General features: G+C 44.0%; 2 protein-coding genes across 5 annotated transcripts in view; one reads left to right on the forward strand and one right to left on the reverse strand.

The window, feature by feature from the left end:
* Nucleotides 1-1109: 1109 nt before the first annotated feature.
* Nucleotides 1110-4680, forward strand: LOC114858756 (complement receptor type 1-like). Of its 2 annotated transcripts, none has more exons than XM_029156285.3 (11): nucleotides 1110-1257; nucleotides 1344-1544; nucleotides 2218-2317; nucleotides 2395-2468; nucleotides 2881-3123; nucleotides 3213-3407; nucleotides 3552-3648; nucleotides 3745-3818; nucleotides 3906-4085; nucleotides 4172-4360; nucleotides 4447-4680. In XM_029156285.3, the coding sequence occupies exons 1-11, from the start codon at nucleotides 1203-1205 to the stop codon at nucleotides 4482-4484; spliced, it is 1446 nt and encodes a 481-aa protein (XP_029012118.1). In that variant the 5' UTR covers nucleotides 1110-1202; the 3' UTR covers nucleotides 4485-4680. The 2 variants fall into 2 exon arrangements, with proteins under 2 accessions (XP_029012118.1, XP_029012119.1); XM_029156286.3 differs by having other exon boundaries at nucleotides 4175-4360.
* A 2059-nt stretch (nucleotides 4681-6739) lies between these two features.
* The window catches only part of scube3 (signal peptide, CUB domain, EGF-like 3), a 52550-nt gene continuing 31606 nt past the window's right edge, over nucleotides 6740-27683 (reverse strand). For 2 of the 3 annotated variants that reach the window (XM_029156283.3, XM_041071537.2), the window contains 19 exons: nucleotides 27167-27313; nucleotides 25914-26030; nucleotides 22223-22270; nucleotides 18390-18506; nucleotides 17217-17339; nucleotides 14578-14694; nucleotides 11894-12016; nucleotides 11688-11804; nucleotides 11525-11620; nucleotides 11307-11423; nucleotides 11064-11225; nucleotides 10772-10975; nucleotides 10436-10597; nucleotides 10180-10347; nucleotides 9934-10095; nucleotides 9666-9863; nucleotides 9434-9586; nucleotides 9259-9338; nucleotides 6740-9091 (listed from right to left, as the gene is read on the reverse strand). In XM_029156283.3, the coding sequence (XP_029012116.1) occupies nucleotides 8939-9091; nucleotides 9259-9338; nucleotides 9434-9586; nucleotides 9666-9863; nucleotides 9934-10095; nucleotides 10180-10347; nucleotides 10436-10597; nucleotides 10772-10975; nucleotides 11064-11225; nucleotides 11307-11423; nucleotides 11525-11620; nucleotides 11688-11804; nucleotides 11894-12016; nucleotides 14578-14694; nucleotides 17217-17339; nucleotides 18390-18506; nucleotides 22223-22270; nucleotides 25914-26030; nucleotides 27167-27313 (2564 nt within the window). In that variant the 3' untranslated portion in view covers nucleotides 6740-8938. The remainder of the gene's footprint in view (nucleotides 9092-9258; nucleotides 9339-9433; nucleotides 9587-9665; nucleotides 9864-9933; nucleotides 10096-10179; nucleotides 10348-10435; nucleotides 10598-10771; nucleotides 10976-11063; nucleotides 11226-11306; nucleotides 11424-11524; nucleotides 11621-11687; nucleotides 11805-11893; nucleotides 12017-14577; nucleotides 14695-17216; nucleotides 17340-18389; nucleotides 18507-22222; nucleotides 22271-25913; nucleotides 26031-27166; nucleotides 27314-27683) is intronic. The other variant, XM_029156284.3, reaches the window with a different exon arrangement.

Raw genomic sequence — 27683 nt, forward strand, 5'->3', positions numbered from 1 at the left:
AATGATTAAAGTTGACTATATGGCCCGTACAGTTACTGTAGGACCTGGTAGGTTTGAATACTAATAAATCCTAAACTATACAGTAAAAAAACAAGAATCTTTGTGTGGTGATAGTACACTTCTAGTAGAACAAGGGGAAAGTGGTCTGAGCCTGGAACTATGCACCAAAGTTAAGTTATTAATTATAAAAGTTTCACAGTATGACATGGTAGTTTTGAATACTAATAAGTGCTTAATTTTACAGTAAAAGTACACACATCTTTATTAGGCGACAGTTTTTCTATATATGCAATATTTTGTTTCGTATTTTTCCATATTTTGAACAAACCAGACGTGTCGCTATGAAAAGAGGAAGTCGCGACGAGCGTGTTTTGTGTTCTGCTGTAAAGCGCGTAATACGGGCGCAAGAAGTTTCTGAAGCGCGGCTGGCTGAACGACGGATGAACGAACGACGGCTCACTTGACCGCAGTTGATGAGCCAGTGCAGCTGCTGATGGTTGTGAGCTCAGGTTGGGCCTTTATGAAGGAAACCCGCTGACCATTTGGAAAGACACCAGGTCCTGCTCCAGGTTTATTCGGACGTTTGAAGCTGCAGGTCCTGGTGTCGGACTGTTGTCCTTCCGCTGCTCTGCTCTCTCCTGGTGTAACAGTCTGTCTTCTCTATGAGATGATGGTCAGTCAGGAGGGATGAGGGGAGAGCATTTATCTGTGAACAAAACCCTGTTTGTTTTCTAGGATTTAGTCTTTAATTACATATAGACTACGTTTTCCACATTTTTATGTCTAAATATCAGATTGCAGATCTGTACTATTGCTACTACGTCGCCACAGATGTGGTGTCTGTGGTTCAGCTCAGCAGTTTATTCTTGTTCTTCTGATTCTCAAATTCCACTCACTCCATTATGTCCGTCACTCGTCCTGTAAGTCTCTTTGGTTAAAATAACTTAAATGACTAAAGTGACTAAATGCGACGCGGAGGAAAAAACCCATGGGTTCAACCACAAATACAGGAAATTCGTTAGCTAACAATCAAAACAGATTTATCAACGATGACGAAACCACGGAGCCGGAGTCGGGGCTGGGAAGAAGCCCAGTCAACAAGCAGCGTTCCACGTGTCGTCGCCCTCCCTCCTACAGTATAAATAACTGATCCTCCAGTTGCTCCACATAATTTGTCTTCGCATCGAACACGACGCACAATCATGAAGTCTGTGATGTGGAATATTCTGGCCTTATCCTTTGTCCTGTTTGCTTCAGGTGAATAAACTGTGAAACAACTTTTTGCACGTTGCGGTTGTTGTCACATTTTCACTGATGGTTGTTGATCTTGGTAAAACACGCAGCTCAGGTATCAAAGCGATGTCCGCCTCCCTTTGCGTATCCACACATCAGCCTGGACAGGAAATTCGCACAGAAGCAGACGTTCAGCCAAGGAGAGAAGGTTTATTTCAACTGCGCAGAGGACTTCACCGCAGTCAGAGGCAGCAGAGCTGTGCAGTGCTTGGAATCCGGAGAATGGACCAAACTGAGCCTGAAGTGTGAGAGTAAGTGTTTATTCAGTTCCTGTCTCTCCCGTCCAACAGCAAACTGGTTTGTCAGAGCTGATCTGAAGCAGTGTCGCGGAGCTAATCCGGGATCTGAACAGCTTTAAACAGTTTTAAGACGTCCGAAGCAGCCTGACGTCAACTAGCGTCCACGTGTGACACTGAGGTAAACCTACAAATACTCCCTAAGAGTGTTTAATCCACCTAGGCTATGACCTAGAGCTGTTTCCTTGACGTTTGGACATGTAAATTATTTTTTAAATTTATTATAGACACATTTTATATCTGTTGCTTTAAGTTATGAGGCTTTGGTTTTTGCAGACTTGCTGGAAGTTTGCTTTGTAAATAAGGAAATATTCATCCATTCCCAGTGGGAGTCGTCTCACTGTAAACTGAGGATGGGACCATTTGCAAAAGTATTTCTGATACACATCATCACATAAGTGCTTCATTTGTCCGATATCATACCATCTTTATCAAATGGCAGCTTTGTCTTATTTTGATCCCTGTGTTGCAACAACAGTGAAATTTGTTGAAGCTGTTGTGACTGCAACAGACACACTTTGCTCAGGGACTCTCTGGATGCTGGCAAGGAGTCACTGCAGCATGTTTATGGTCTCGTGATAAATGAAGTTAATTCTACATTGTGCTTATCATGTGCGATTCCTTCCAGAAAGATCATGTGGCAACGCCGGGGAGCTGTCTAACGGCCAGTTCGTCTATGAAGGAGAGTCATACATTGGGGAGAGGGTCAAAGCGGTGTGTGATAAGGGGTAAGTTGTGGCCAAAGAGGCTCATAGAAAACTGGCTCTGTGTTTGTGTTGACTTCACTGTGTGTCCATGTTGGCAGATACACTCTGAAAGGACTGAACTATTTGACGTGCAAGAAATCTGGCTGGAGTGGAGAACGTCCGACCTGTGAAGGTGAGCCACCGTTATGTGTCATATTCACCTACAGTACAGTGAGGTTATATAATAAGGAAACTATTCCTGCTACTGGAATGTGAAGATGTTTGTTTCATCTCCCAAATGATTCGCGACATTTCTGACAAGATAATTATTTTTATACTGCATGATGTTCTTTTTGAATTTTGCCAAACTAACCTCGGAGCAGGCGGTCTGGTCTGGTATGTATCTCCAGCGTGTACACATTTGCACAGGACCTTGAATTTTTACAGGCACGGTGGAAGCAAGACTAGTTCCTTAAATGAAATATTGCAAAATTTGAATGAAATTACTCAAATCTATTTAAAATAGAGGAAACAGATTTATAGATTTGTTCTGACGACTGATGAGAAAATGTATTTTTATGTTAATTGCGCTGTCTTTTGGTCAGTGGGGGAGACCACCTGCTCTGCTCCTGTGGTGACCAACTCTGTGAGGGCCAGAGATGCCTCCATTTACCGAGTGGGAGACAACGCGACCTTCACCTGTAGGCAAGGTTTCACGTTGGATGGGGCTCAGCAGGTCACATGTGGCCCCGATGGCCAGTGGTGGCCTGGAGCCCCCCGGTGCCTGCCCTCACCTGATAGCACTACGAAGTTGGCTGATAAAAGTCCAGTGTCGGGTAACAAACCCAGTAAGTCCACCTGTGCTGTGTGCCAACGATCACCCATTTAGTGAAGCACGTGGGTAGAAATGTGACCTCTTCGTCCCGTCTTCGTCCAGCAGGTGGATGTGAGGTGCCTCCAGCCGCTCCCAACTCCAACGCCGTCCTCACTGACAAGTACATTGTGATGACATCCTTCCCTTCTGGTACCAGGGTCCAGTACATGTGTGGGGCCGGGTACGTGGCCGCAGGCGGTTCACGGTATCGCATGTGCAGAAATGGAAGGTGGTCAGGACTTAATCTTAAATGCGAACGTAAGAACTTCTGTTTCCTCAGTCACTTTTTGTGTGATGTTTCTTAAAGTTGCTTCTACTGTTTGGTAAAATTGTTTAACGTCTGCTTTGTCTCCAAAGCTATTTTTTTGTGAGGTTTTTACCCTTGTTTTTCATCCACAAAAGGAAAGTTGTGTGGCTCCGCGGGAGAGATTCTCAATGGTCATTTCACGTACACTGGAGTGGAGTTTGGAGACAAGGCTACAGCTGTGTGTGACGAGGGGTGAGCAAGCCTTCAGTGCTTCTTCTTTTTTCAAATTAATGCTTGATTTCCTGTTTCCACTGCTGACTGCTGACCTTTTATTCATCCTGACATCAGCTTTACTCTGGTAGGAAAGGCAACCAGAACCTGCACGAGTCACGGCTGGGATGGACGTGTTTCCGAATGTGAAGGTGCAGCAAGATGTAAACATTTTGTTTTGTGGATTTGAACCGTCCTGGCTTTGCTCTCTCATTCCCAAATGCCTGTGTCTCCTCCAGCTGCCGCATGTCCAGAGCCTCCACAAGTGGCAAATGCAGTGATCATGGATCTCATAGAGGAGTCGTACACCTACAGGACTGCTGTGCGCTACCGGTGCCTGGTGGGAACCCTTATAGGAGAGAAGAGCATTGTATGTGGAGCTGATGGGACATGGAGCGGATCGCCGCCTACATGTCAAGGTCCAGACAAGTACTAGAAACACATCAATCATTGTATCATGTTCATTTTAACCAGAATAATGACCTCGTCAGTTTCCTTTTTCCAGCAGAAATCACATGTCCGTATCCAAATGTGCCCAACGGCGTCTGGAGGGCTCCAGCCAACGACCTGTATCGGTACAGGGAGACTGTGCAGTTTGAGTGTCTCTCAGGGTTCGTCATCAGAGGCCCAAAATCTGTCACCTGTGGTTCTAGTGGCCACTGGCTTCCTAAACTCCCCGAATGTCTTCCAGGGTGTAAGTACTGTAACAATCCTCAGCTAAATAAATGATAACAGTTTACTAGATGTAACTTCTGCAATATCATGTTTTTCCTCCTTCAGATTCTGGCAGATATTGGAGGAAACCGTACAATGGCTGAACCTGAATCTAATACAATCTGGTTAAATGTAGTAAAACCAGCAGCCAGGGGTGGATGAATATAAGCTACACTAGCATTACCATTATTAGCAAACCATAGCATCTAGCAAACCATTATTCTTTAATAATTCACTAATGATGCTTTTTAATTTGCACACAACCTCATCATACAGACATTAAAGTTTTTTTGAAGTAAAGCTGAAGTACAGTATGTTTATTTGATAAGCGTTCTGGGCAGTAACAAGTACTAATTGTTCCATTAACCTCTGCACAAAGTTATTGTGACTCAACTTTCAGATAACCTGAAAGTGGTCAAATGAACTGTATGTTTATTAAATCTGTAAATGTAACTCAACAGAACTCAAAGTTAAACTGAATGAATTTTTGATAAAAAAAAAAAAAACTATTAGCCTTAATCACTTTTTGGCGTAAAAACAGCATCTTACTGGTTCTACTGGTCTCATACAGATATAGAAAGTAATCAGGTAGACCTCCCTGTTCTTCGCCAAGATGGAAACAAGCCATCTTCTATTAGAGATTCGATTAAAAAACTTCCCAGAGGGAAATTGTTTCACCTGCTTTGATAACAGAAACAGAAGGAAGAGCTGATAATATACAGTAACGTAATAAAGAAAGCTGATTATAATGGCTAGTTTTACAACTGGCTCTAGTGAGTGTGTGTGATGTACAGGTACTGTAGGTGCTTATTGTACAGTCTAATTGCAGCAAAGAGCAAAGATCTCCTTCACACAGCAAGGGTGGATCAGTCTGTCACAGAAGCTGCTCCCCAGATCAGAAGGTGTGTCCTGCAGTGGGTGAAAGTCAAGGTCCAGAATAGATGTCGGCTTTGCCAGGACCCTTCTGTCACCCACCTCCTGTATTGCATCCAGAGCACAGCCCGGGACAGAGCTGACTTCTGAACTATGTTCCTATTTTGTCAGTCTATATGCCCGTTTCCAGTAAAATTGTTTTCTGCAACCAAATGCAGGGTAATTTGACATAGACACAGGTCTAAATTGTTTTATTTTTAGTTAATGCCAGATAGGTATGTTAAAGAACACATTTTCCAGTTTATCTGCCATTACAGCAGCTGCTTTAACTGGTAACTTACAAACTAAGGTTTGTAACTTGTAAACTCAATCTGAGGCATTAGGCTATTAAAGAGTGATACTTAAGTTATAAATATTACTGTATGGCAGAGGAAATTCAATTCCACGGGATTTCAGATTAAAATGAGACCAGAAGTTACAGCAACTCAGCTCTACAGTTTGTTCAGTGGTCTCACATGGACACATATAGTAAAATTGAGTTAATTTCAAAGCCTAGAGTTTGCTGTGCAGTAATTCAACTTGAACTGAATGTTAATAGATGATCATAAAATTGAGGGCTATTCATAAAAGGTTTTCGTTGGATGCAAGCCTCGACATGCTGTCAACATATTTTAACATTAAATGTCTATTCAAACAAAACTAAGAGAAGCAGGACTCAGTTGGACGGAGTCTACTCTTTAAGATGATGTGGAAAGAGCGATCTTATCAGGACTTCGCGGGCCTGAACAGTTGTTTGGCTACCGAACAAGGTAGTTGGCACTTAGACAAGTTTCAGCTCAGTATATAAGCTGCCCCATACAGTACAGTACTTAGTTTGGCCTCATTAACTCACGAATCGTTTGTTAGAAAGACTTACTATTTAGAGATCCTTGCAGATTCAGTTAACCAAGAATTTAAATAGTTTTAACACGGAGTCTGTTTCAAGCTTCTATCCAAGCATCAACCACGTTATTCAGTCTCCAGGCAGCTGTAAATGGCAGCGGCGTTTCTTTAAGACCTGTCTCCGATAAAATCCTTTGGTAAATAGCCCTTAATATTTGGATTAGCGCAGCATAGCCACGCTTTTAGCTCGGGAAATTAAAATTAGACTGACTTAGCTTGTGACCAATCAGAAACAAGACCTGGGCTCTACCCTTTCCGTAATGTTTAAACATTGTGTTAACGTCGTCATGTTTTCTGTTAATGTCGTCGTGTTTCCTGTTAATGTTGTTGTGTTTCGTCTTTTTGTTTGTTTGTGACTTGCACTTGGGCCCCTTAGAGTTGTCCTGGTATAGTATATAATGTGAAAAAAGTGTAATAGAATGTGATGAAAGAAGTGTAGTAGAGAGGAACCCGTACAATGACTCAACCTGAATCTAAGACAACATGATTAAACGTATAAGCTCCACTAGCATGTTCAAATTATTATTCCTTAAATCTGTAATAATTCACTAGTAATGTTTTTTTATTTGCACATAACCTCATCATACAGACATTAAAGTTTCTTTGAAGTGAAGCTGAAGTACAGTATGTTTATTTAATAAGTGTTTGGGGCAGTAACAAGTACAAACTTGTTCCATTGACCTCTCTGTACATAGTTATTTTTACAGCTGATAATGTTATGTGTTTCATCTCTATGGACTAAACGGTGAGTGAGCAGTTTACAAGAAAATAAGAAATAACACCGATTCCATTCATTTAAAAAGACAATACAAAATCCAGACATTTCTTTACATGAGCAATAACAATTCAAGTGCAAATATAATTATCAACTCTATGATACATCATAGCAAACTCTCATTACAAGGCAACAATTATAAAAGAAATAAAACAATGTATATTGCAGGAAAGAAGCTAACTCTGATAGGTGTGTGTGTGTGTGTGTGTGTGTGTGTGGGGTGCCAGGACACTGCACAACGGCGCCGTCCAGATAAAAGTAACTAATCTGACAAACGGGCAGAGGATGTTTGGTTGGTCACGGCCCAGCGCTGTGGCCAAGTTCCCTTTGTCATCCTTTAGCTCAGGTACTGTGACTCCGGCTTGCACGAGTTGTACTTTCCCTTAATTTATATTCTAATGTATTTACACAAATGAGGACTTCTTTCCCCAAAACAGCCATTTGATCCATGGCACCGGCAAACAGGCTGGGATTAATACGTGTCAGTCTCTACTGATTCAGGCCTATGGGAAGATTATAGGAAAACCACCTCCTTGTGCCATCAAGTCAGACATACTCCCTTAAAACCACTACTATTAATGACAAGTAAAAACCTGACGGGAGCAGTTCATCAACAAAGAAGTGTGTTTTCAGTCACAACTATTTGGCAGATCCCAACAGGTATTCTTCCTAAACTTAAATAACTTTACCCTGTTTTTGTTGTTGCTTTCTGAAATGTTTTTACACATCAAATACTCAAATATTTCCTTACATTCTAACAGACTTAACATTTCTCACACTTCCTCTGAATAACAACAACGACGCCTCTAGTAACTAGTATTTATCACAATTTCACAAGCTTTGTTGTGGGTCACAAAGTTATGGTGTGAATTTCCATTCATTGCACGTTGCACTACAAAAGGTAGGATGATGAGTTCAAAGTCTAGTGCACGAGATGTGACCCTAACCTTTTTGGAGCTTTCTTAATTAAAACCAGATGTGAGTGGGTGTGTGAACAGACCTGATTTGGATGTAATATGGACAGGCAGCAGGGACACCAAGGGATTTCTGGCATCAAATCAGGATTTAAGAAGTCAAACTTACAGTATTCAATTATTTACAGGACAAGATCAAATGGTCCACAGACGGCAATGAGTGTATCATCATAGAGCTTCAGACTGTGAGCTAGACCCTTTAGACTATTAGTGTGTAGAGGAGGTGAGGAAGACAATGAGACTGAAGAATTAAAGTGACCTTTTGTAAGAAGCAGCAAACATAATGTCCCTCCGAGACATTCATTTCTCTCTATCTCACTGAGACGTGTTCCACTAAACATCACATCATCTCCACCGTGTATTTGCTTTAAGTCGAGAAAGAGCAACAGGAATGGAAGGTTGTAACAAATGGAGCATTTTGGAGCAAATTTAAACTGTTTTAACAGTTGGACGCTGCTCTAAGAGCACAAATACAGTAAAGCTTGGAATGAGCTGGAACATGTGAATTTAACAGGTGGTCCTCCTCACGGACGGCACATAGCTACTGAGGATGGACCCGGGTCACACAACACGAAACAACACTTACAGTCATACTTAACGGGTGCAGTCAGTCCTTTAAGCAAACACAACAAGCTCTAACCACACACCAAACGTCACTCCTAGCGTCTGAAATAGCGTCTCTACTGTTGTTTTGTTCTGTGGTTTCATTGCATGACACAATGGAAACCAAACCCACTCACATACTCTACATCCCCACTAAATGCTTAAGCTCGAGACGGCAGACCGGCACTGAAAAGAACCTCACAACAAAACCTAAAACACAATTAACGTTCAGTATTTCTCAGGCCTGCATAGTATTGTCAAAGTCTATGTGAAAATCAGAGAGGGTGTGCCTTCGTACAGTAAGCCCTGTGGAAGTCATGTGGCGTGGTCTGTAAGGTGGCGGGGACGTCGGGGAGGGGCGCGATCCAGAACATCAGCAGCCGTGTGCCCTTTAGTTGTATGGCCGCAGGAAAGCTGACACTTTGCTGCTTATGAGGCGAATGAAGGAGCGAGGGAGCATCTCATTGGACTCCCGAGTGGTGTACTTGAAGTAGTTGTTGGGGTGAGCCAGCACATCGAACAGAGTCTTAATCAGCTTTTTATCCTATAGTGAAGAACAAACAGGTGTCAGGTATTAGTATCACATTAAATCCTTCTCTTAATTACACAATGCCACAAAATGTCAACATCAGATATTATCAGGATTAAGGCATTACCTGACTCATTAGACTCCAGTCACATGAATGATGTATGAGTAATAAAACAGCAAACCTTGAGAATCTCTTGATGGTTTTCTGAGGCGTACAGTCGTCCATCTCGCACTATGTCCTCCACCAGCTGCTCATAATCCTCTGGACGTGGAAAAACAACACAGGATGCAACAAGATGCCTCATTAGATTACTGGTAACCTGCTACAGGGGCACACAGGAATCACGAATCCCCTACCATCATAGGTGACGTAGGGGATCTGAAACCCTCTGGCGCTGTTGGCTTCATTGGACTTAAAGTTAATCCAGAGACGTCTGGAGCGAGCCGTGAAGGCGATGGGCCGCTCGTACGTCTGACATGTCTCATAGGTGGTGATGGAAGTAGCGGACCCTTAATGACACGAGGACATATCGGGTTACCTGTGCGACTGTCTGTGTGAACAATAACTGTAACAGTAAAAAGGTCTCACAGTTCTTCCTCATAACCAACACGTCACCGCACTCGTCTTCCGAGGGCAGGAAAATCTCCGGCACCACGATGAGGATCTTGCGCTTGCTGGGTGGGTTGATGTTCCAGATACACTCCACATTAGCAGGGTAATTACCGGGATAGTTAGGCGACTCAATGTAACCCATGAACTCACCCATCTCTCCACCACATTGCCTGTCTGGAATCAGAACATATCAGGTTCCAGCTCAAACATGGCAAAAACTCAATTCAGCAATTTTCGCACTCACTCTTGCATTGGGAGACACTCGTGGCACCATCAAAGTCAGTGGTGGTGTTCCCAGGGCAGGAAATGCAGTAGTTCTGTCTGAACTCTGTCTGGTAGGTGCCCACTGGGCAACGGATGCACCTGTGCACCGTAGTATTGTAGTAGTGGCCTGGAGAACACTGAACTGCCAGGCGAAGAGGAAAACCCAGCTGTGAGGACGCTTTCGCACATAAGAGAGGATTTTCAGGATAAAAGAGCAAATGCTGACCTTTGACTTCACAGTCATGAAAAGAACTGGCGCCTTCCCGCTTGGTGCTCAGGCCTCCCCCACAGGGGAAGCACAGGGTCCGTCCCAAGTCTGGCTGGTAGCTCCCCTGTGGGCACGGCTGGCAGGGTTTGAACCCATCGCTGGAGAAGGACCCGGTCGGACACTGGCCTGGGTGTGATGGGACAAAGGGGAGAGCCTGGTTTTACCACCAAACAAACACACGTTGTCTCTGGGGCTTTGAAGCGCCGGTGGCTACCTGCACACGAGGAGATGTTTCGTGCCCCGACAGGCCCGTGTCCGTCACTGCCAGGACACAGGTCACAGGCCAGCTGCCCCTCCTTCTCCTGGAAGGTGCCGGGTGGACATGGGACACAGCGCTCCTGCTCGCCGTGATAGTAAGACCCCGACAGGCATCTGACTGAGGGAACATCCACAGATCAATTAAGTACAGTATGTAGCCAAAAACATCTGCTGTAGCAATCTGTCTGTCAAATGATTCAATTAATGACTGACATAGCAGTTAAAGATCTTCTCATATGGAGTTCTCAATGTCGTTTCCATATCTAAAGCATTTGCTGCTCTTCAGTCTTACCACATCGGCCACTGTCCCGCTCCCAGCCCGGGCCACAATTCTCCTGAATGGGAGCAGCCTGAGGGAGCTTTTGGGCAACCTCGTACTCCAGACCAGCGACCCGGATCAGGAAGCGCTCCTGGTTGATGGACTTCTTCAGGGCCTTGATATAAGTCTTGACCTGCTTCTCCATGCGCTGTCTCAGGCAGCTGAGGTTGCAACTGCCTGCGTTTTGATAAGCACACGTCAGTCACTACAGAGAATCCTGTGAAATCGTTGCTCACACATCTTGGCTCTAAAGCACACGACCGACCTGTGGTGTCTCCAGGTTTGACCTCAGCTTCCAGCTCCAACGTGATGCGCGTTACTTCTTTGTTGGCTGGGTTTCGTGCGCGTCGCCCTTTGGCTTTCTTGGAGGAGTCACATTTGAGGTTGACGAACGTCACCAGGCAGTTGCTGCATGGCTGCCCACCGCCTGTGGTTGGTAAATACATGAGCCAGTGGCCAATAATAGACGCAGACGCATAATTTCATATTTCTATACACAAACACGTACCGGGGCCTAGTGTTCGACCTCTGTCCTCAGTACGGCCAGACAGTTTTGGGTGCAGGTGGCATTTGGCATTTTTAATCTTGAAAGAAGCCGTCTGCTTCACTGGAGGAGCCAAAGTCTCTACAGACAAACACAGCAACAGTGGGACGGAGCACAGACCATCTGTGTGGCTTCATCATGCTGCATTTAATACGTGCGTGAGACAGGAGAGGGCAGCGAACCTATGCAGCTCTGGCTGCTGCTGGAGTTGAGCCTGGCAGGAGACTTCCCTCTGAGAATAGGGATCCCACAGCTGACTGAGTAGCTGTTGTCAGACTCTGCAGAATGGAGAATGAGCTCAGACTCTGGGTTCGAGAGGCCGTTGTGGCGTTTTAAGACACCTACCTGCTAGATAGTGGGCTTTGGAGGCGCAGGTGAGGGAGCAGCTCTCCTTCTTGCCCGTCTTGCTGCAGGTCAGAGTGGCCTTTGGTGCCACCAGTCCAGGAGGACACTTCACTAGCTCTGAGAGAACATAACAGCCACAAATGAATCACTGACTGTCTGTGTGCATGTTGGTGGTTTATCCACTAGGGGGCAGTGCTGTCACATACCAATACAGTCTTTCTTATTCCAGTGCAGCTTGTAGCCTGGAGGACAGGTACACTCATAGCTCCCCAGTGTGTTTATGCAGCTGTATTTACAACCTCCGCGATTTATACTGCATTCATCAATGTCTGTGAAAACACATACAGAGAATGAGAACAACTCCTGAAGCAACAGCACAGCTGCGAATCACGAGATGCTGTGAGGTCAGTTCAGTTCATCCTGTCAGAAATTCACATTTAGATATTGTTGACAATAAAAATATAAGTGATGCCTCGTTCTGATGTCTTCTTTCTTTTCATGGCCAAAATGCCTGAGCTCCCTGAGCAAAAAAAAACAAAAACTTGTGCCTAAGCAATAATTCATAACTTTTTCCAGCAGGCATTTAGTTCTGACCACTAAACAGTACTGATGGTACAAATGACAACTGACACTGACAGAAAATGAGTTGCTGGGACTTTAAAGAGTGACTGATGATCTGAAATGCTCTCCCTGATCTTGTTTAATTATTCAGCCTGATTAAAAGCAAAGTACGTGCTGCTGCGCTCCCACAAGATGATGATGACTTCATCAGGAGTGCTGTGTTGATGTGTCGCCAAAGCTGCCTGGAAACGTTGTGAGAGATGCGCCGCATCAAAGCACTCAATTTAAAAGGACAAAGAGCTCTAATGAAAGTCTGATGGAGGCTGAGCTCATCCGCCAGCAACCGTTGTTTTGTCTCCTTTGTTCCTCCCATACTCGACATGTAACCAAATAGATGAGTTTCTTTGAATGTTCTTACAGAACAGAGCAGATAAGTGCCAGCAAGAAAACCAGAAAAACACGCAAGCTGACATTTAAACTCAACAAATGCTTTGTGTCATTGAGTGGGAATTTCAGAATGAGCTGAGGGTTCATGGAAATGTCGCCATCTTTAAATTTTAAATCGATCTTGCATGCTTATTCATCGACTGTGAATCCCCAGTGCAAACAACATCACAGTGAGAGTTTAAGGTGGAAATTCTTCATCTCTAACTGTTGCGTGCTTTCCTAAGTGTCTCCTCCTCTTCTCTCAGATTTCTTCGCTGTGTCGGTAAAGAGGAAAGCGTTTCTGTTGAGGTCAATGCAAACTGGATCAAGTTAGGTAAAACAAAGTATTTAGTCACAACAGCTCCGAGTCTGTTTTCTTTCCAGATAAGCAGAAAATGAGTGGATTGTTTTTGTAGCTGAGAGGGAGAATGGCTGGATATACTCTCACTTGGGAAGAATGCTGACAGGCCTAGGCACAATGCTTGACAGCAGGTCACTGACCTAATTGGGTTTGTTTAGGGTGAGTCTATTGTTAAACACTGAGCACAGCTTTCTGGGATGTTTGGCAGCTATATTTCTGTTGATAAACCACACAGGGAATAACATAACCTTGGCTGTGGCAGGGAGCGAGGGAGGTACAACACGGATCGTCATAAATCTGTTGAGGTTATCCAACAGTTCCGACAACATAGATGAAAAGCGAGACGGGAAATCATTCATCAGCAGCTCTCTTCACAATGGCACAGAGTCACTTATGCCTGACCATCTCCTTGTCCCAGCAGCTGAGTGTGGCCTGATCACAGTCCATCATGTGAGTAAATAGCTTTAAAAATCCAATTTGGCTGCTTTTATCCCTTGCGCTGATACAGATACAACGAAGGGAGCAGAGAAGAACAGAGAAGATGGCTGGATGAAGCAAGGAACCTGAAGTCATTTGATGGTGTAACGGAGAGCAGCGCTCTGCTTGTACCGTCTCTGTAACATTCCTTATTCTACATTCTGTAGCAGCATTCCTGATCAGTAAACCTGTCAAACTACAAACAAAAAACATCGAGCGGATGGCGGCAAATCTGCGTTTTTCGAGTGCACATGCTGACTTTCTCTCCGTGTCTTTTCTAACTAGTGTGAGGCCCGAGGTGCTAGAGACAGCAGCAGATTCTAACTAGAGATATACACTCCATCAAAGGCCCGCCGCAGCACCCTGATGTGCTGTGGCGGGTCTCTCGCCGCCTGCCAGGCAGATCTGACGCACCTCCTCCTGACACCAAAGGCTGCTCCTCTTATCTGTTCAGCACCAGAGTGCAGGAGGTACCTGCTCCTGCTTGATGGACATCGTCACACTCCACCTTGAAGGACCATAACTACGGCTTTTCATGTTTTCGTCCATTAACTGCGGCACAAATTGTCGACACTCTGCATCACTGCCAAGTGTAGCGTACGATCCCTGATTGATTTCCTGCCTTCCAGGCAGCCACCTGTTTTCTGTTCATTTCAAAACCAACTTGCAGAGTTTAAAAAATGGTGGAATCTATCAGAGTGCGTTTAGTTACATGCAGTTTTTATGCAGCTGCAGGACAGGACATGTCCTAGAATCACACCGACCGCGAATCAAAGACATGAAAAGCAATCAGCTCGAATGAAGCAAGTCATAAACACAAACACATAGACTACAAATAAAATCACTTATAGTATCATATTAATCTAATGTAAAGCTGAGTCTTAATGTTTGCATGTAAAAGCTGAAGCTGTGCTCCAGTGATAAGCTGCTGGGATTTCATTCAAGCCTGCTCTGTCATGTGAAATCAACATTAATCCACTTCTATTGTGACCAAGGATGAGGAGGACTAACGGAGGCTCAACCTGAAGGATGAAGGATGCAGTGAAGGGTGGTGGACACGCTCACCTCCACAGTGGGCCAGGCCGTACAGGACGTAGCCTTTGTGACAGAGGCACTGGAAGCTGCCGGCAGAGTTGACACAGGAGTGGTCGCAGGCTCGATCAAAAGAGCACTCGTCAATGTCTGTGTGGGCAGAAAGGCACGTGGTTAGAATCTCTCCCAACATAAAAATAAAACCCTCCATCACGGCATCAGCCCTGTTTCCTGGTAAATTTGATGCAGTGGGTCAAATCACAGGTCACAACAACAACAGCAACAAAAGGTGGCTTCTCGCCGAGAGGCCGACCTCCTGCTGTCACGCCACTTTTCCATTTCGATGCGCTGAAATGGAATTTTCTAAGGACTTTTTTAAAATAAGAAATGGCTCCAAACGAAAGCCTGTACTTTACTTGATAGTAGGAGTTGAAGAACTTTACAGACAACCTGCCAGTCAGTTGTTTTTTCCATCTTCCATCTAACATCATCTGTTAAATGGAAAACTTTTGTTGACGAATCAGAATAAACATACTAATATGAATGCTTATTACAAATAACCAATTGTCTACTTTTCATGCTCTGTCTTAGCTTTACTCATCATGAGCTCCTTCCTGTCTGTCAGCAACTCTCATCTCATCTCCAAGCTCTGACGCTTCCTTACACGCATCCTGATAAGTTCCTAAAATGTCAAGGGGCTCAAAGACCAAAGGATGGATACATGAAGCTACGGGACACAATGACATTTGGTTTTATTACGATCAAGGTTTTCTTTAATGTCAGCAATATCCTGTGTCAAGCCCAGGCAGCATATCCTGGGAGACAACAGGGCTGCGCTGCAGCTTTGCCTGCTGTCTAATTGTTTAATTTAAAAATGAAGAGATCCCAGGATTTTCCCCAGGAGCATCGTTCTTTCATCCAGAAAGTCTGATCCTCCTCTAGGTTACGAGGCAGCGCCAGCCACAATCACACAGATGATGCCGGTACTTCACAGCAATTACAGGAGTTCACTTAAATAACGGGTTAGAATGATGGCAGCTTGATGAATGTCTGCGCAGAACAAGCAGGTCCACAAGGAGCCTAATGTCTCAGCTTAACATAGAGTGATATTTAGGACAGAAAAGCAACAATGAACTTTCACTGTATGAAACACTGTGAAAGTGTGGCTTTAGCAAACTAAGCATAACCTAAGCCCAATGCAACGACTCCAACACTCTGGGAATCAGACGCAGAGTCAATCTGCAGCTCATCAGCAGATTGTTCTACATCACACCAGGCAACACAGTGGAGGTGTGATGACAACAGTTATACTGCTGTGTTTCTTTCAAATCAGGCTTTCCATCCATTGCTTGTTTTCAGACTGAAGCCCAAAAAAAAAGCGTCAGTGTTGTTTATACAAAGCGGATGAGGGCTCTGTCATACTGTAATGTTCCCACTGAGGTCTGATGAACATCTCCCTGAGAGCCCTCATGGGGATTTGGAGTGAGAAGGAGATGAGAAAGCAACTTCAGAGGGTGTTGAGGGTGGAGGAATGCTGACAGGGGCTCAGAGACGTGCCCCGTCCTGACTGAGAGGCCGTGGTCCGAAGGCAGCAGGGAAGCACCGTGACTGTTTAAACCCAGATAAAGCCAGAGTTCAGTTTACACATGTCAGCACCTCATGGAGACAGCAAATGTCTGTAAACGAACCACAACGGGTCCATCTGCTGCAGGTTCTGTTTTTTGCTGATAGGGGTTATTATATTGCATTTCATTAGGATATAATCCACTGACAGACCGTGGGAACCCACATGCCACATGTTCAGGGTCCTGGAGTTTGACTTGCAGTCAGTACTTAATTCGTCCACTTCTACAGGCTACAGTGACGACATTTGTGGCTCTGATTCCATTTGTTACGCTGATTTGTGAATCAGTGACTTGATGGAATTGCAGTATGATGACATATCCCTGGAGTCTTCCTTGAATCACCAAGAACACTCCATTCTACAGGTGAGGAAAGGGAGCGGAGCAGGAGCAGCCTCGGCCTGCGCCTGGCAACACCTCACTCAGCAGAAGGGGACCTTTATCGCTGCCCTGCTCTCCAGGCACTGAACAAGGATGACTCTGTTCCACCGTCGCTCCTGTGCTCCCCAACAGCACGTGGCTGAGCTGCTGCCCCAGACGTGCATTCTGACATGCACACACCACATTCCCTCAGTCGCTGTACTTTGGCAAAATAACCTTTGCATTGTTCAACTCCAAACTCAAAAGAAAGGCATCCCAACAAAAACAGGGAGCGACGGTGGAGTGGCTCCAGCTTCGCACTCACTGACCGCATGTGATGTTTTTGTAAATAATGATGTTATTTAGCGAAGCTTTACATGGAAGCGATGTGTAGCGGCTGGGTATTGATTGACCACATCAAGAAAACGGGATCAAAAACGGAACGTGTCATCTGTTGTTCCACTCAGAGACGCTGAGCTCGGCTCCATGGGTCGAGCCCACTTGTCTTCATTCACCAGATGTTTCACCAGAGGTTTTAAAGCTTTACAGTATTTGTCCTGCAGCCAGTGCTCCCAGCTCCTGCTGAGCGGTGGCTGCCACCAGACAGGACCGACAAACAGGCCATGAGCCGGCTAAAGAATGTGTAAACTGGGCTTCTGCGAGGCCTTGAATGTGTTGAGCGTCACCCACCTTGACAGGTTCTCTCGTTGGTCAGCAGCTTGTAGCCTTTCTTGCAGCTGCACTCGAAGCTGCCCACTGTGTTCCGACACACGTGATCACACCCCCCGTTGTTGAGACGGCACTCGTCAATGTCTAGGAGCAGGGAGAGATCGTGACTAGTGGACATCACAGCAAATGGAAGGTAAAAGCTGCTTCACCAAGGCTGGTGAAGCAGGTGAGAACTGTTACAGGAATAAAACGCCACACTGCTACGACAGATCCTCAGACACTGGGATGGAGCTGCAGGGAGTTCCTTCCTGGCTGGAAGAGACTGCAGCTCTCACACAATAGACCTCTAAATCATCACTGTCCTCCTCCTTCCGATTACTCAGGTCTTTATTTCTGTAGCCAATACCCAATCAATATGTCATCCCTGCCTTTAATGGTGCTCCACCACAGCACATTAACCATCTCTGATTCACTCTGAATCATCATCACAAATGAGGCGTCTGTCTCTCGAGGGAGTCTTCATCATCTGGTTGGAATAAATACATCACAAATGAAATCAAAGGAACTCTTCCCTTTTCCGTGTGAGCGTTTTTAACGTGTCTCACTTGCAGCAAAACCTGCTGCCTGCTGTTGTGTTTTCCTCTCGTTTAAGATCCAGTGAACTTCTGTCATCGCTGTGTAACACTGAGCTGCACAGAGGAGTCATATTCATGGTCCACTTCTCTGGAAACACTTTTTCCTCATTCACTCTTCGCAGCATCCCTGCTTCCTGAAGTTTCCTGTTATAACACTGGGTACCTTTGCAAGTATTTGTATTAGTTGCTGCATTGTGCAGGTTGACACCTTAAATGAAAAATGATAACAATGCAGCAGGAGAACCAGTGATGGGACAGAATTCTGCTGAACTCTATGTCAAGTTAAATTGTAAAAATTGCTGGTGTCACTCGGGGGAAACACTAAGAGAGTTCGTGGATTCAAAACAACTGTGTAGCCTAAAAAAAAAGGAATTAACCCCTTCAAATGTGCTAATGTGGGATGTGGGAGCGGCATGAATGACTTCATAATCAGTGTCTAGGCTCCAGGTGGAGGAAGACGCTGCCCGCTGCCTGGCAGATCAACCAGCGGGAGATTTATTTGGCGATAGCTGGACAGGTGCAGGCTGGACGCTGCCTGGGTCCCGAGCAGACGCTTTACCTTTGCAGGTCTTGCGGTCCGGCTGCAGTGTGAAGCCAACGGGACAGCTGCAGCGGACTCCTGTCACCGAATCGTGACATGTGCTATCGCAGCCGCCATTGTTCACTGCACAGGTCTCTGCAGGGACACAAGAAAAACACACAGTTGAGGCTTTGTTGACCTACTTTGAGACAGAATACACTAATGATGGAATACTAGTAAGACTACAGTAGGAGCCACATTACTTATTTTTGTCTCCTGTTCGACACAGAATGAATAAAGCAGGCTTCAGATGATCCGTGAAGATGAGATACCAAGAGTCATGAAAATAGCAGGTGAACGAGTTTAAAAGTGGGGAGATAATGTGAACAGTGTGAGCAGACAGGCATTGAGGAATATTATAAGATGAAGAAGTAAAGGGCTGAACATTTTTATGATACACTACTGTTGAAAGGTTTGGGGCCACCCAGACAGCAATTTTCCACAAAGAGTCACACTTTTTATTAAGAGTCAAGACATTGACAAGGTTAGAAATAATGATTTATATTTGAAATAATAATTGTTTTCCTCCATTTTACAGCATTGCATTTTAGCTGTTCATTTGAGGTAATCTGGTGATCTCCATTGGCCTTGACACAATAAGCAGACACATTGTACTATTACAACACTGGAGTGATACTGTAGTTGCTGGAAATGGGCCTCTATACATCTATGTAGTTATTCCACGAAAAAAACATTTTGCAGTTGAAATTTGCGGCTAGAATACTCATTTACCACATTAGCAATGTAGACAGTGTATTTCTGAATAGTTTAAATTCATCTTCATTGTAAAAAAAACAATGCTTTCTGTCAAAAATAAAGACATTTCGAAGTGAATGGTAGTGTATATGTTGGCTTCTCTTTGTGCAAGGTGAATTACATGGCGTCAGACAAATGCAGACACAAATCACCTGGTTTTCCTGGTTCTGACCAAACCTTCCTGACATTTTAGGGATAAAAAAGCAATTTCAGCCCCCGTGCTGCCTGGGCTGAATGGAAAAGAAAAAGAAATTAGTGGTTGTGGTGGTGGTGTGGGGGGACAGTCAAGACAGAGCTGAGGTCTCTTTTCTAGAGGGTAACACATTTCACAGAGATTTTCATTTTGAAGCAGTAGTGCAGGAGAATTATTCTCACACATGGTAACAGACGCGCGTGGCCTAAAACAAGCCTCACATCAAAGCACATTTGCGACCTGCAACAATCACTTGAACTCACTGCGAGGTTCGCGGCCATCTTCACATCTCTCTAATGGACTGTGGCTGCGGGCAGCACGCTCGGGTTGGTCGAACACACACGACTAAGACTACTAAGAGGCAACATTAGAAAGCCTGGCTCCTCTGGGGAAACACCTAATCCTCTTCACTTAAATCCTAATCTGCACCGCCTGGAGCAGCTGCAATAAAACGTTCTAAAGGTCCTCTCAAATCATAATAATAAAACTCAGCTGGAAGTTTGTATCAAATTAAGAAAGGTGCTTACGCCGATGTTATTCTGCGTTTTATAGCCGTTTCACAGACAACAACTCAGAACAGTTCAGTTTTGAACAGTTGAACGTGATGTTTGAATAAAATAGAGCAACTTAAAGTAAATATGAAAAGCAGGTTTTAGTCTTGGTACAAATGTCTTATTTCCTATTCTACTGAACACACAGTCAATCTTTTTTTATTACCTCTAAGCATCTGGCTGTGGCCATTCTGTGCTGATATAGCTACAGTATGTGTGTTCACCATATGTTGTCATGATTTGTATTTATAAATTTTCTTCCAATCATTGACTCAAATGCTTTTACTTTATATTCATAATGTTTGAAGGCAGAAAATGCAACTTTGAAAAACCAAACAAACGTATTAATAAGAGCTGATTTACAGTAAACGCATCCTGGTCAGACTCAGCAGACTCAGACGGTGTCAGGGCTCGCTTCCAAAGCTCTTAGTCAGGCAGACCTCTCACCAAACAGTAACGATTATGTGCACAGAGAGCAAATAAATATTTCTGACATTATGGTTTTGTGAAGACAGGGCAGAGACACATGCTCTGGTATGTGTGTGGGTTTGTGTGTTCTGGATGCGCACCAGCCACATCTACGGCCCAGTGCATCGGCATGCAACCGACAATTACAGGCGCAGCGGGCAGACTTTTGTAAACACATTGCAGTGTGATGTGCAGGGTGTTTGGTCTAATTTCGAGCCTGTGCCGTATACGTTTCATACACTGAGGTTCAGACAGTGTACATAAGGTTTAAACAGTAGCCGCAAGACTTCTGGACTTACATTAGACCTGTAGACATGCGACCGCAATGCAACTCGTCATCAGCCCTTTATGACAACGAGCGCTAATCATGAGGTGAAAACAGGGCTTTGACCAAACAGCAAACATGCAGCCAGAGAACAGTAGCTCAGAAGGTCCAGGTTTTACAGTATTGAACAGAAACTGGACTGAATCACACAGATCCTTTAAAAGTTAAACAGGTAACCCAGAGACAAGCCAGGTGCAACAGGATGCAAACACAAGGCTCCTTCTCCATGTTTCTATTTATGAAGGAAAAAGAGGAAAGTAGGACACGAGGCGCTGAAATAGGTCAGACTATAAAAAAGCATGAGGAACCTCAAATACAGTAGTAACAACTATTGTTAAGGTCTCACCTTGAACACGCTCGTCCTCAGAGAACAAACCTTTTCCCTTGCTTTTTTATTTTTAACATGGTATAATTAAAACAGAATCTCTTTGATGCATCTTCAGAATTATTCATTTATTTTGCTTTACTTAAAAGAAGTCAGCTCGCTTGGATAATTGGGCTGCTTTGCATTAGCAATATAATTCTCCTCCCTCCACTCATGCGCTGTTGTTCATTGCGTTGCTAATGTGCTGAAACAAATGACTTTGAGCCACAGAACAGAATGAAAAAAGTGGAATTTATTCCTTGCACTTGATACTTTTTATCATTTCAAATGATAATGTAAAATGAAAGAAGCTTGTCTGAAGGATCCTGAGCTTCATTCTTTCTGTAAAGTCCTGCTGAATAACAGATACGTTATTGGCGGTCACAGGTTGTGATAGATTTTAGATGAGTAACAGAGAACGATGAGCTTCCACATGTGCATCCTTCAAACTGTCAAATCCAGTTACTTAAAGTAGTTAATTAACATTTCATTGCAATTAAAAATCCCATTCTCTACTTGATTATGGAATTAATACCAGACATACAGGATGTGCTTGAATTATAATGAAGTAAAAAATAGAATACTATTTGCATGACGGGTTTAGTTACTGTTTGTCTGAACTTTAAGTTATGTTTGTTCTTTTGTTGTACTGTCGATCATTTCATTGTATTTGAGCCTTTATTCCTAATTTGAAGGTGCTTCTTGCTCCTTTAATGATCAACAACAGCACTATAACTAATAACAACTAGACTCAACTTAGTTTGATGGGGTTTAACGGATGAAAGCAAGCAAGCAGAAATGTGGATTTATTAATTTCTGTCACATAATCCAAAATGTGTAATAGGTGAACAATAATTAGTAGAATGGTTAATGAATAGGTAAGTATTGAGTATAACAGAGCAGGTCTGTGTCTTTATAGAAGGTTGCAGAGCTGCTCAGAGGCGCCTGTTAGAAGCTGTGTTTTCAAAAGGTGTGGTTTCACACAGGCACCGGTTGTTATTGAGAGGGCATTCACAGAAGCAAGAGGAAGGTCTGGGGGGCGGAGGGTGATGCCCCCTGCAGGAGGGGAAGGCCTGATTAGTGTCTGCTAGGTTAGCTTCCTACACTCCCCACACCCACAGAGCCCAGAGAGGAGCCATCGGAGCAGATATTTACCATTGGGGAACAGCTGAGGCGCTGCCTGGGACGGGACACTCCTCTCCCCTGCACGCACACACACATCGTCAAAACACCACTTTAGTTCCTGTCGTGTCATGAGCTTGTGACTTGAACTAGTGTCATGTGCTATAACCTCACTCATCGTATTCCTGGCCTTGATACGTTGCTTTAATTATGGACTTATATTTTTCAATGCAGCCACATGTGAGAGTCAGCTGTGAGTTACATGTTCTCTGAGAGGGACTGATATAGGAGCACGGCCTGTCACACCTGTGAAATAAAATAAAAAATAAAAATAAAAGGATTTTATTTCACAACTTAATAAATTTAGAAATGCTTCTATTAGCTTTCACTAATACTTTATGGTTGATCAAATCAATGGAACCTAAAGATTTTAATTTTAACTGTAATTTGTGTTTTTTCATGTTATCTTAATTTATGTCCAATAAGGTCAAGTGTTTAAATATAAGGAATATATTTGTATTCCTACGAATTCTGTATGTTTTGCGTTTAACTCAACTTCTGTTCCCTTCAGAAACATGTAATAGTGACGGAAGTTGCTAATATTTGTTAGCTAATGCTAAGCTGCTGGCCTCCCTTTTAGCAGCTCAAGGTGTGACAGGTTGTGATTCCACATCAATTATTTTCCGAAAGAGAAAAGCAAATATCTGTAGAACAATATTCACACAAATTAGTCCATAATTAAGCAATGGATTCTTGACGATGATAAAAACAGACAGAAAAAAAACTTTTCCTAATTTACAAAAAAAATAATAAGAGTCTGTTTAAGCACAAAGCAGCGTATAATGAAATAAGACGTCACATCAGCTGGTTGACGTTCACTTGGGACAACTAAACCAACTGCAGAACCTCTTTTCCAAATCCTAACTGATGAAACCATCTGAAACCAAAGGGTGACATTTCAAGGCAAAAGTGTTACCTCTCGTCATGCATTCATGCAAATAAAGACTGGTCACAGCACCGACAGTGTACTGAACCTGTTGTAGTTAGTAAGGCAGACAGTGAAAGTGGTGGTTAGTGCTTCAAGCTGAAAGACGTGGACAGCCAGATTCATGTTTACACTCGATGGTGTCTTTTATGGTCAGATCATTTCAGGAGTAGCGCAATTAGGCTGTTATGTTGAGTCTCTCAACACTCAGAGGCTTAGCCGTAAAATGTATGTGCTGTCTCTAAAACTATTGCAGTGCACATCACTGTCTTCTTGTTTTTTTGCCTAATGTATAATTTATTTTAAAATTCGAACTTGTAATTTCCAGACTTGACTTCAGTGTGTCCTACGAGCCAAACTGGCCCAAAGAATCGTTTGTCCACAGTCTGAATTATGCCAAACTACAAGCACATAGTTTAGTATGCGAACAATGCGCTGACCTATTAGTGCATCAGATGATAAATCAGCCCTTTAGTGACTCAATGTAACTATATAGTATGAAGTTACTATATACTATATACTTACTATAATGTAAAAATCTCTTCTAATTCATTTTAGGTCCTGTGGATAATCGACAGGTCCCAAACCCGACATGCAGCATCCAGAACCAAAGAGTCAGTGCAGTTAGAGATCAGAGCACAGTGGAACGCATCCTAACACACAGACCCCCCCAGTGTGTGTGTGTGTGTGTGTGTGTGTGTTTGTTTGGCCAACTCTTCAGATGCCTGAACACCTGAGTGTGTCTGCTGCTTGCAAGTCTTTATACTTTTTCTGCTTCCACACAATGCTGCTGCTTTCTGATATCTCAACTAACTTCATGCACAGACATCCTGCAAATATGAACGATGATGTTGTGTCAGTCAAAAATCTGCCTTTTAAGTTTTTATGTGGGCAAAAAAACAAGTGTGTTTGCATGTGTCCATGTGAGCAGGCCACAAGCCTCTCTGACACCAGAGTCCCCTTCATATTACGCAGCATCAAGAAAGGTGCGACAGGATGGATGAATAACCAATGTTTCCAAAATGAGCAGCGTGTGGTGTATTATTAGGAAAGATGAGGAGAGACACCACAAAACTGATGAAACGAGGCAGAATATGAGAATATGGAACATCCACAGGATGGGTTGAACAGTGAAGCTGCAGCTCACTGAGTCCACCAGGCTGACGATGAACCAAGTCAGGCACCATGTTCATTTTGGATGAAGTGTACAGATTAGTAGTGAGCCTAAAGAGGGATGCTTTGTCACATTCTGTGGTTGCTATAGAAACCGTCTGCATCGTATGCCGTTTCCAAGTGGTTATTATCACTGGGTCTCATGCCGACACTACGTAAAAAAAAACAAAAAAAAAAACGCAAGACATTTTCATCTCATTTATTGCATTTAGGAGCATTTGAAACTTAATTTGGCATTAGAATTAATTTCAATGTTTCTTAGAGCGAACTCTTACGGAGTTTTTCTCTTCAAAGGAGAAAGTTTTTGCCTGAGAGATAATGTTGTTGTACTAAAGACTATACAGCTTTGAAGTGTTTTAGCATGAAATGTTTTGAGTTACAGTTTTATTCAAACGTAATTGTGCTTAAAAGAACTGTTTTCGTGTCTCACTCTTCCATCAGTGGCTCATCTGGCAGATTGTTTGTTCTGAAAGTTTCATTAACTAATAGAGTGTCAGAGAAACACAGCGCAGAGCGGCGCTGCCTCCAACTGTATGACCCCAGACTCTGTAGAGGAAACCAGAGATCCTAACTGACCCACTGCTTCCTAATATAGCACATCAAATCCACATTTGTCTGCCTTGGCAATAAGAAAGACTAAGACATATAATTTGGATGTGGTGAGTTCTGTGGCCTAGCAGGGTTCAGCAGTAATGACAGGCTGGCTGCCCAGACCTTGACATGGGTCTGGCTCTCATTGGCGTTGCAGTAGTAAAGGGGAAACTCTGAGCTGCTACTCAAACCCAAGTTAACAGCCACTCAACCCCAACCACTTCACCAGTCATGTGCAGACGCTTCGGAATCTTTTACTGTTTGTCTCTCCGATATTAACAATGACACAAACACAGACACACTCTTTACAGGAATTATTTCAGTTTAACCACATAAACTGTGGTGAAGGATTTATCAACTTTACATCTGACTAAAGCTAGTGTTTATGTTGTGATTGTTGACATAATTGCTTTATGCATCTGCACTCATTTATCAACACATGTGACTCTCCAGCTCCTGCTGGTCCCATCTGATAGAGAAGTGCCCTTCAGAAAGGTTCAATAAGCCTGAGCAGCTGAAAGATGTTTACTCAACTCAAGTCAACTGAGGCAAACAATGATAAATGCCAGTAGAAGGTTAGGTCAGGTGTGTCAGTTAATTCCCAATGGGAAGCAGTGGAGGAGTTGACCCGGGGACTAATGGAAGGTGTGGTCTGACTGCACGGCTGAGAAGCACAGAAAGCTGCTGCAGTGCTCGTGGAAGAGAAGGAGGAGGAGGAGGAGGAGGAAGAGAGAAGCCAAAGCAGAAGCAGGGACTGAGGTGTTACTAGAGCAGCAGCAGAGTGGAAAGCACGTTGGTTGGTAGCCTTTTGTCCTTGGATGTCACAGATCAGGATTCAGGCTTGGGCAGATGGTTACTTTAAGGCCTGTACTTCTACTTATCACCACCGAGCTCATTTCAAATGTTAATTAAACTGGGCCTGAATTTCTCATTATTTCTTGCCGTTGGTAGGAGCATCGAGGTGAAATGACTCACCTACACAAGTCTTTCCGTCGCTGTGCAGGACGAACTTCATGTGGCACGAACACTTGGGGCCATGGTCAGTCTCTTCGCAGATGTGCTGGCAGCCCCCGTTGCCATAGTTGCACGTCACTGTGGAGGGACACGTAGTTAAACACGGCTGCTCAAGAGCCTCACGTGGTCGGATTAACACAGCCGCTGCTCGTTCTCCGACTCACTGCAAACAAACTGGGCCTCCAGACATCTTTCAACATTTCTGCTTATTAAAAGTTGTGTACAACTGGGCTTAGATTAAGGTCAAAATCTGTGTACCATAATGTGAAGAAGGGCACAATTTGCATATTCAACACATCAAGTGGTGAAGCTATGGTAATTCATTAATCACTGTCAGGGCTTTATTCATTTATTGCTCCTTGGACTGAACCTTTTTATCCTTGAGCCTGAGGAATGTTGAGTGGAGGAAACTCTGAGGTGCTGTTTTAAACTCGATGAGGTCGCCTTCAGCAGGAGACTGAACTAACTCACTGACTGTAGCTGTAGATAAGAGCATTGCCTACAAGCTAAGGTCGTTTTCACTTGAATCCATCCAGCTGCACTTGGTGTAAGTTGGACATAAGTGATGTGTCCTGGCTCCTCCTGGCTTAAACGTGTTTGTGTGAGCGTCTCTGCACTATCAGCATGTGCAAACACATGTATGTGCCAGCAGGTGAAGGAAGCCTTAACCTTGGTATCACACCTGTGATGACAGAGTGAAAAGAGCACGGAGGCACTGAGCCTCCTGTCTGCACCTTACTATCCCAGTCCTCTGCCCTTTTCCTGGGCTGTCACTGAAAAACTATAGAATAACACTTCTCCAATCCTTATCCAAACACAGACAAATCCCCCATCAGCCCTGGCCCCAGCTCTGACAGGATGATCTCCGTTGCACGGCAACAGGAAGTGTGCATTGTCCATCAGCACAGTCCCCTTTGGGTAACCTCCACACTTGCCCTGGTTGTATAAATGAATCTCTCCTTATTTGATAAACATGGTTTTCTTTACAAGGACTGTTCATGAGATTAGTCCAGGCCTTGTAATGTAACTTAAATGTCAGTAGCCTACTTCAGATTTGTCGGAAGGCATTTATGGAATGACTGCAATTATCCATCATCGGCAGGTTTGCAACCCCAATCACCTCTTCCCGAGGAGCCTATAGAACCTCCCTGTGTGTGTGTGTGTGTGTGTGTGTGTGCGTACGCATTTGTGCGTATTAGGTTGATATGACTTACATTTGCAGTCCTTCATGTTACGGGTGAGCTGGAATCCAGGTCGGCATTCGCAGGAGATGCCACCCTTCTGTGTTTCCCTGCAGATGTGTGCACAGCCGTGATTCTTGTCCATGCACGTGGGTCCCTCCTTTGTGCCTTCTGATTGCACTGTGAAGGAAGCAGGGTTCAGTCTCCAGAGTGCAAAACAGATTACAAGCGTCTTTCATGCCAAAGACCATTCAGCAAACCAAGACTCTGGTTTTCTATTAGAGGCAGTTCACACGATAGTGCATTGGATGCTTGGTACGCATCCTGACCCTCTGCCTACTGCTAATACTAATATGGGACGTGCTCAGTAGCCCTTTACAAAGCATTGAGCACAAGTTAAAACACGCTGGCTTGTTTCAGTCTATTAAAGAGAAGCATAAAACTCCCAGCAGGCGCTGATCCTGTAGACCTGTAATTTTAATTGAGGTAATCCCCTATAAAGCAAACAAAGAAAGAACACACACACAGGCAGGCAGGCAGGCACGCACGC

This window comes from Betta splendens, chromosome 7, assembly GCF_900634795.4.
Source record: "Betta splendens chromosome 7, fBetSpl5.4, whole genome shotgun sequence".
Lineage (NCBI taxonomy): Eukaryota > Metazoa > Chordata > Actinopteri > Anabantiformes > Osphronemidae > Betta > Betta splendens.

What these genes read in the sequence shown, in the direction of transcription:
- LOC114858756 (XM_029156285.3), top strand. Translation starts at nt 1,203, where the DNA reads ATGAAGTCTGTGATGTGGAATATTCTGGCCTTATCCTTTGTCCTGTTT. An exon ending in CTTTGTCCTGTTTGCTTCAG is followed by an intron (nt 1,258 to 1,343) that starts GTGAATAAACTG and finishes TAAAACACGCAG; the next exon opens with CTCAGGTATCAAAGCGATGT. An exon ending in ACTGAGCCTGAAGTGTGAGA is followed by an intron (nt 1,545 to 2,217) that starts GTAAGTGTTTAT and finishes GATTCCTTCCAG; the next exon opens with AAAGATCATGTGGCAACGCC.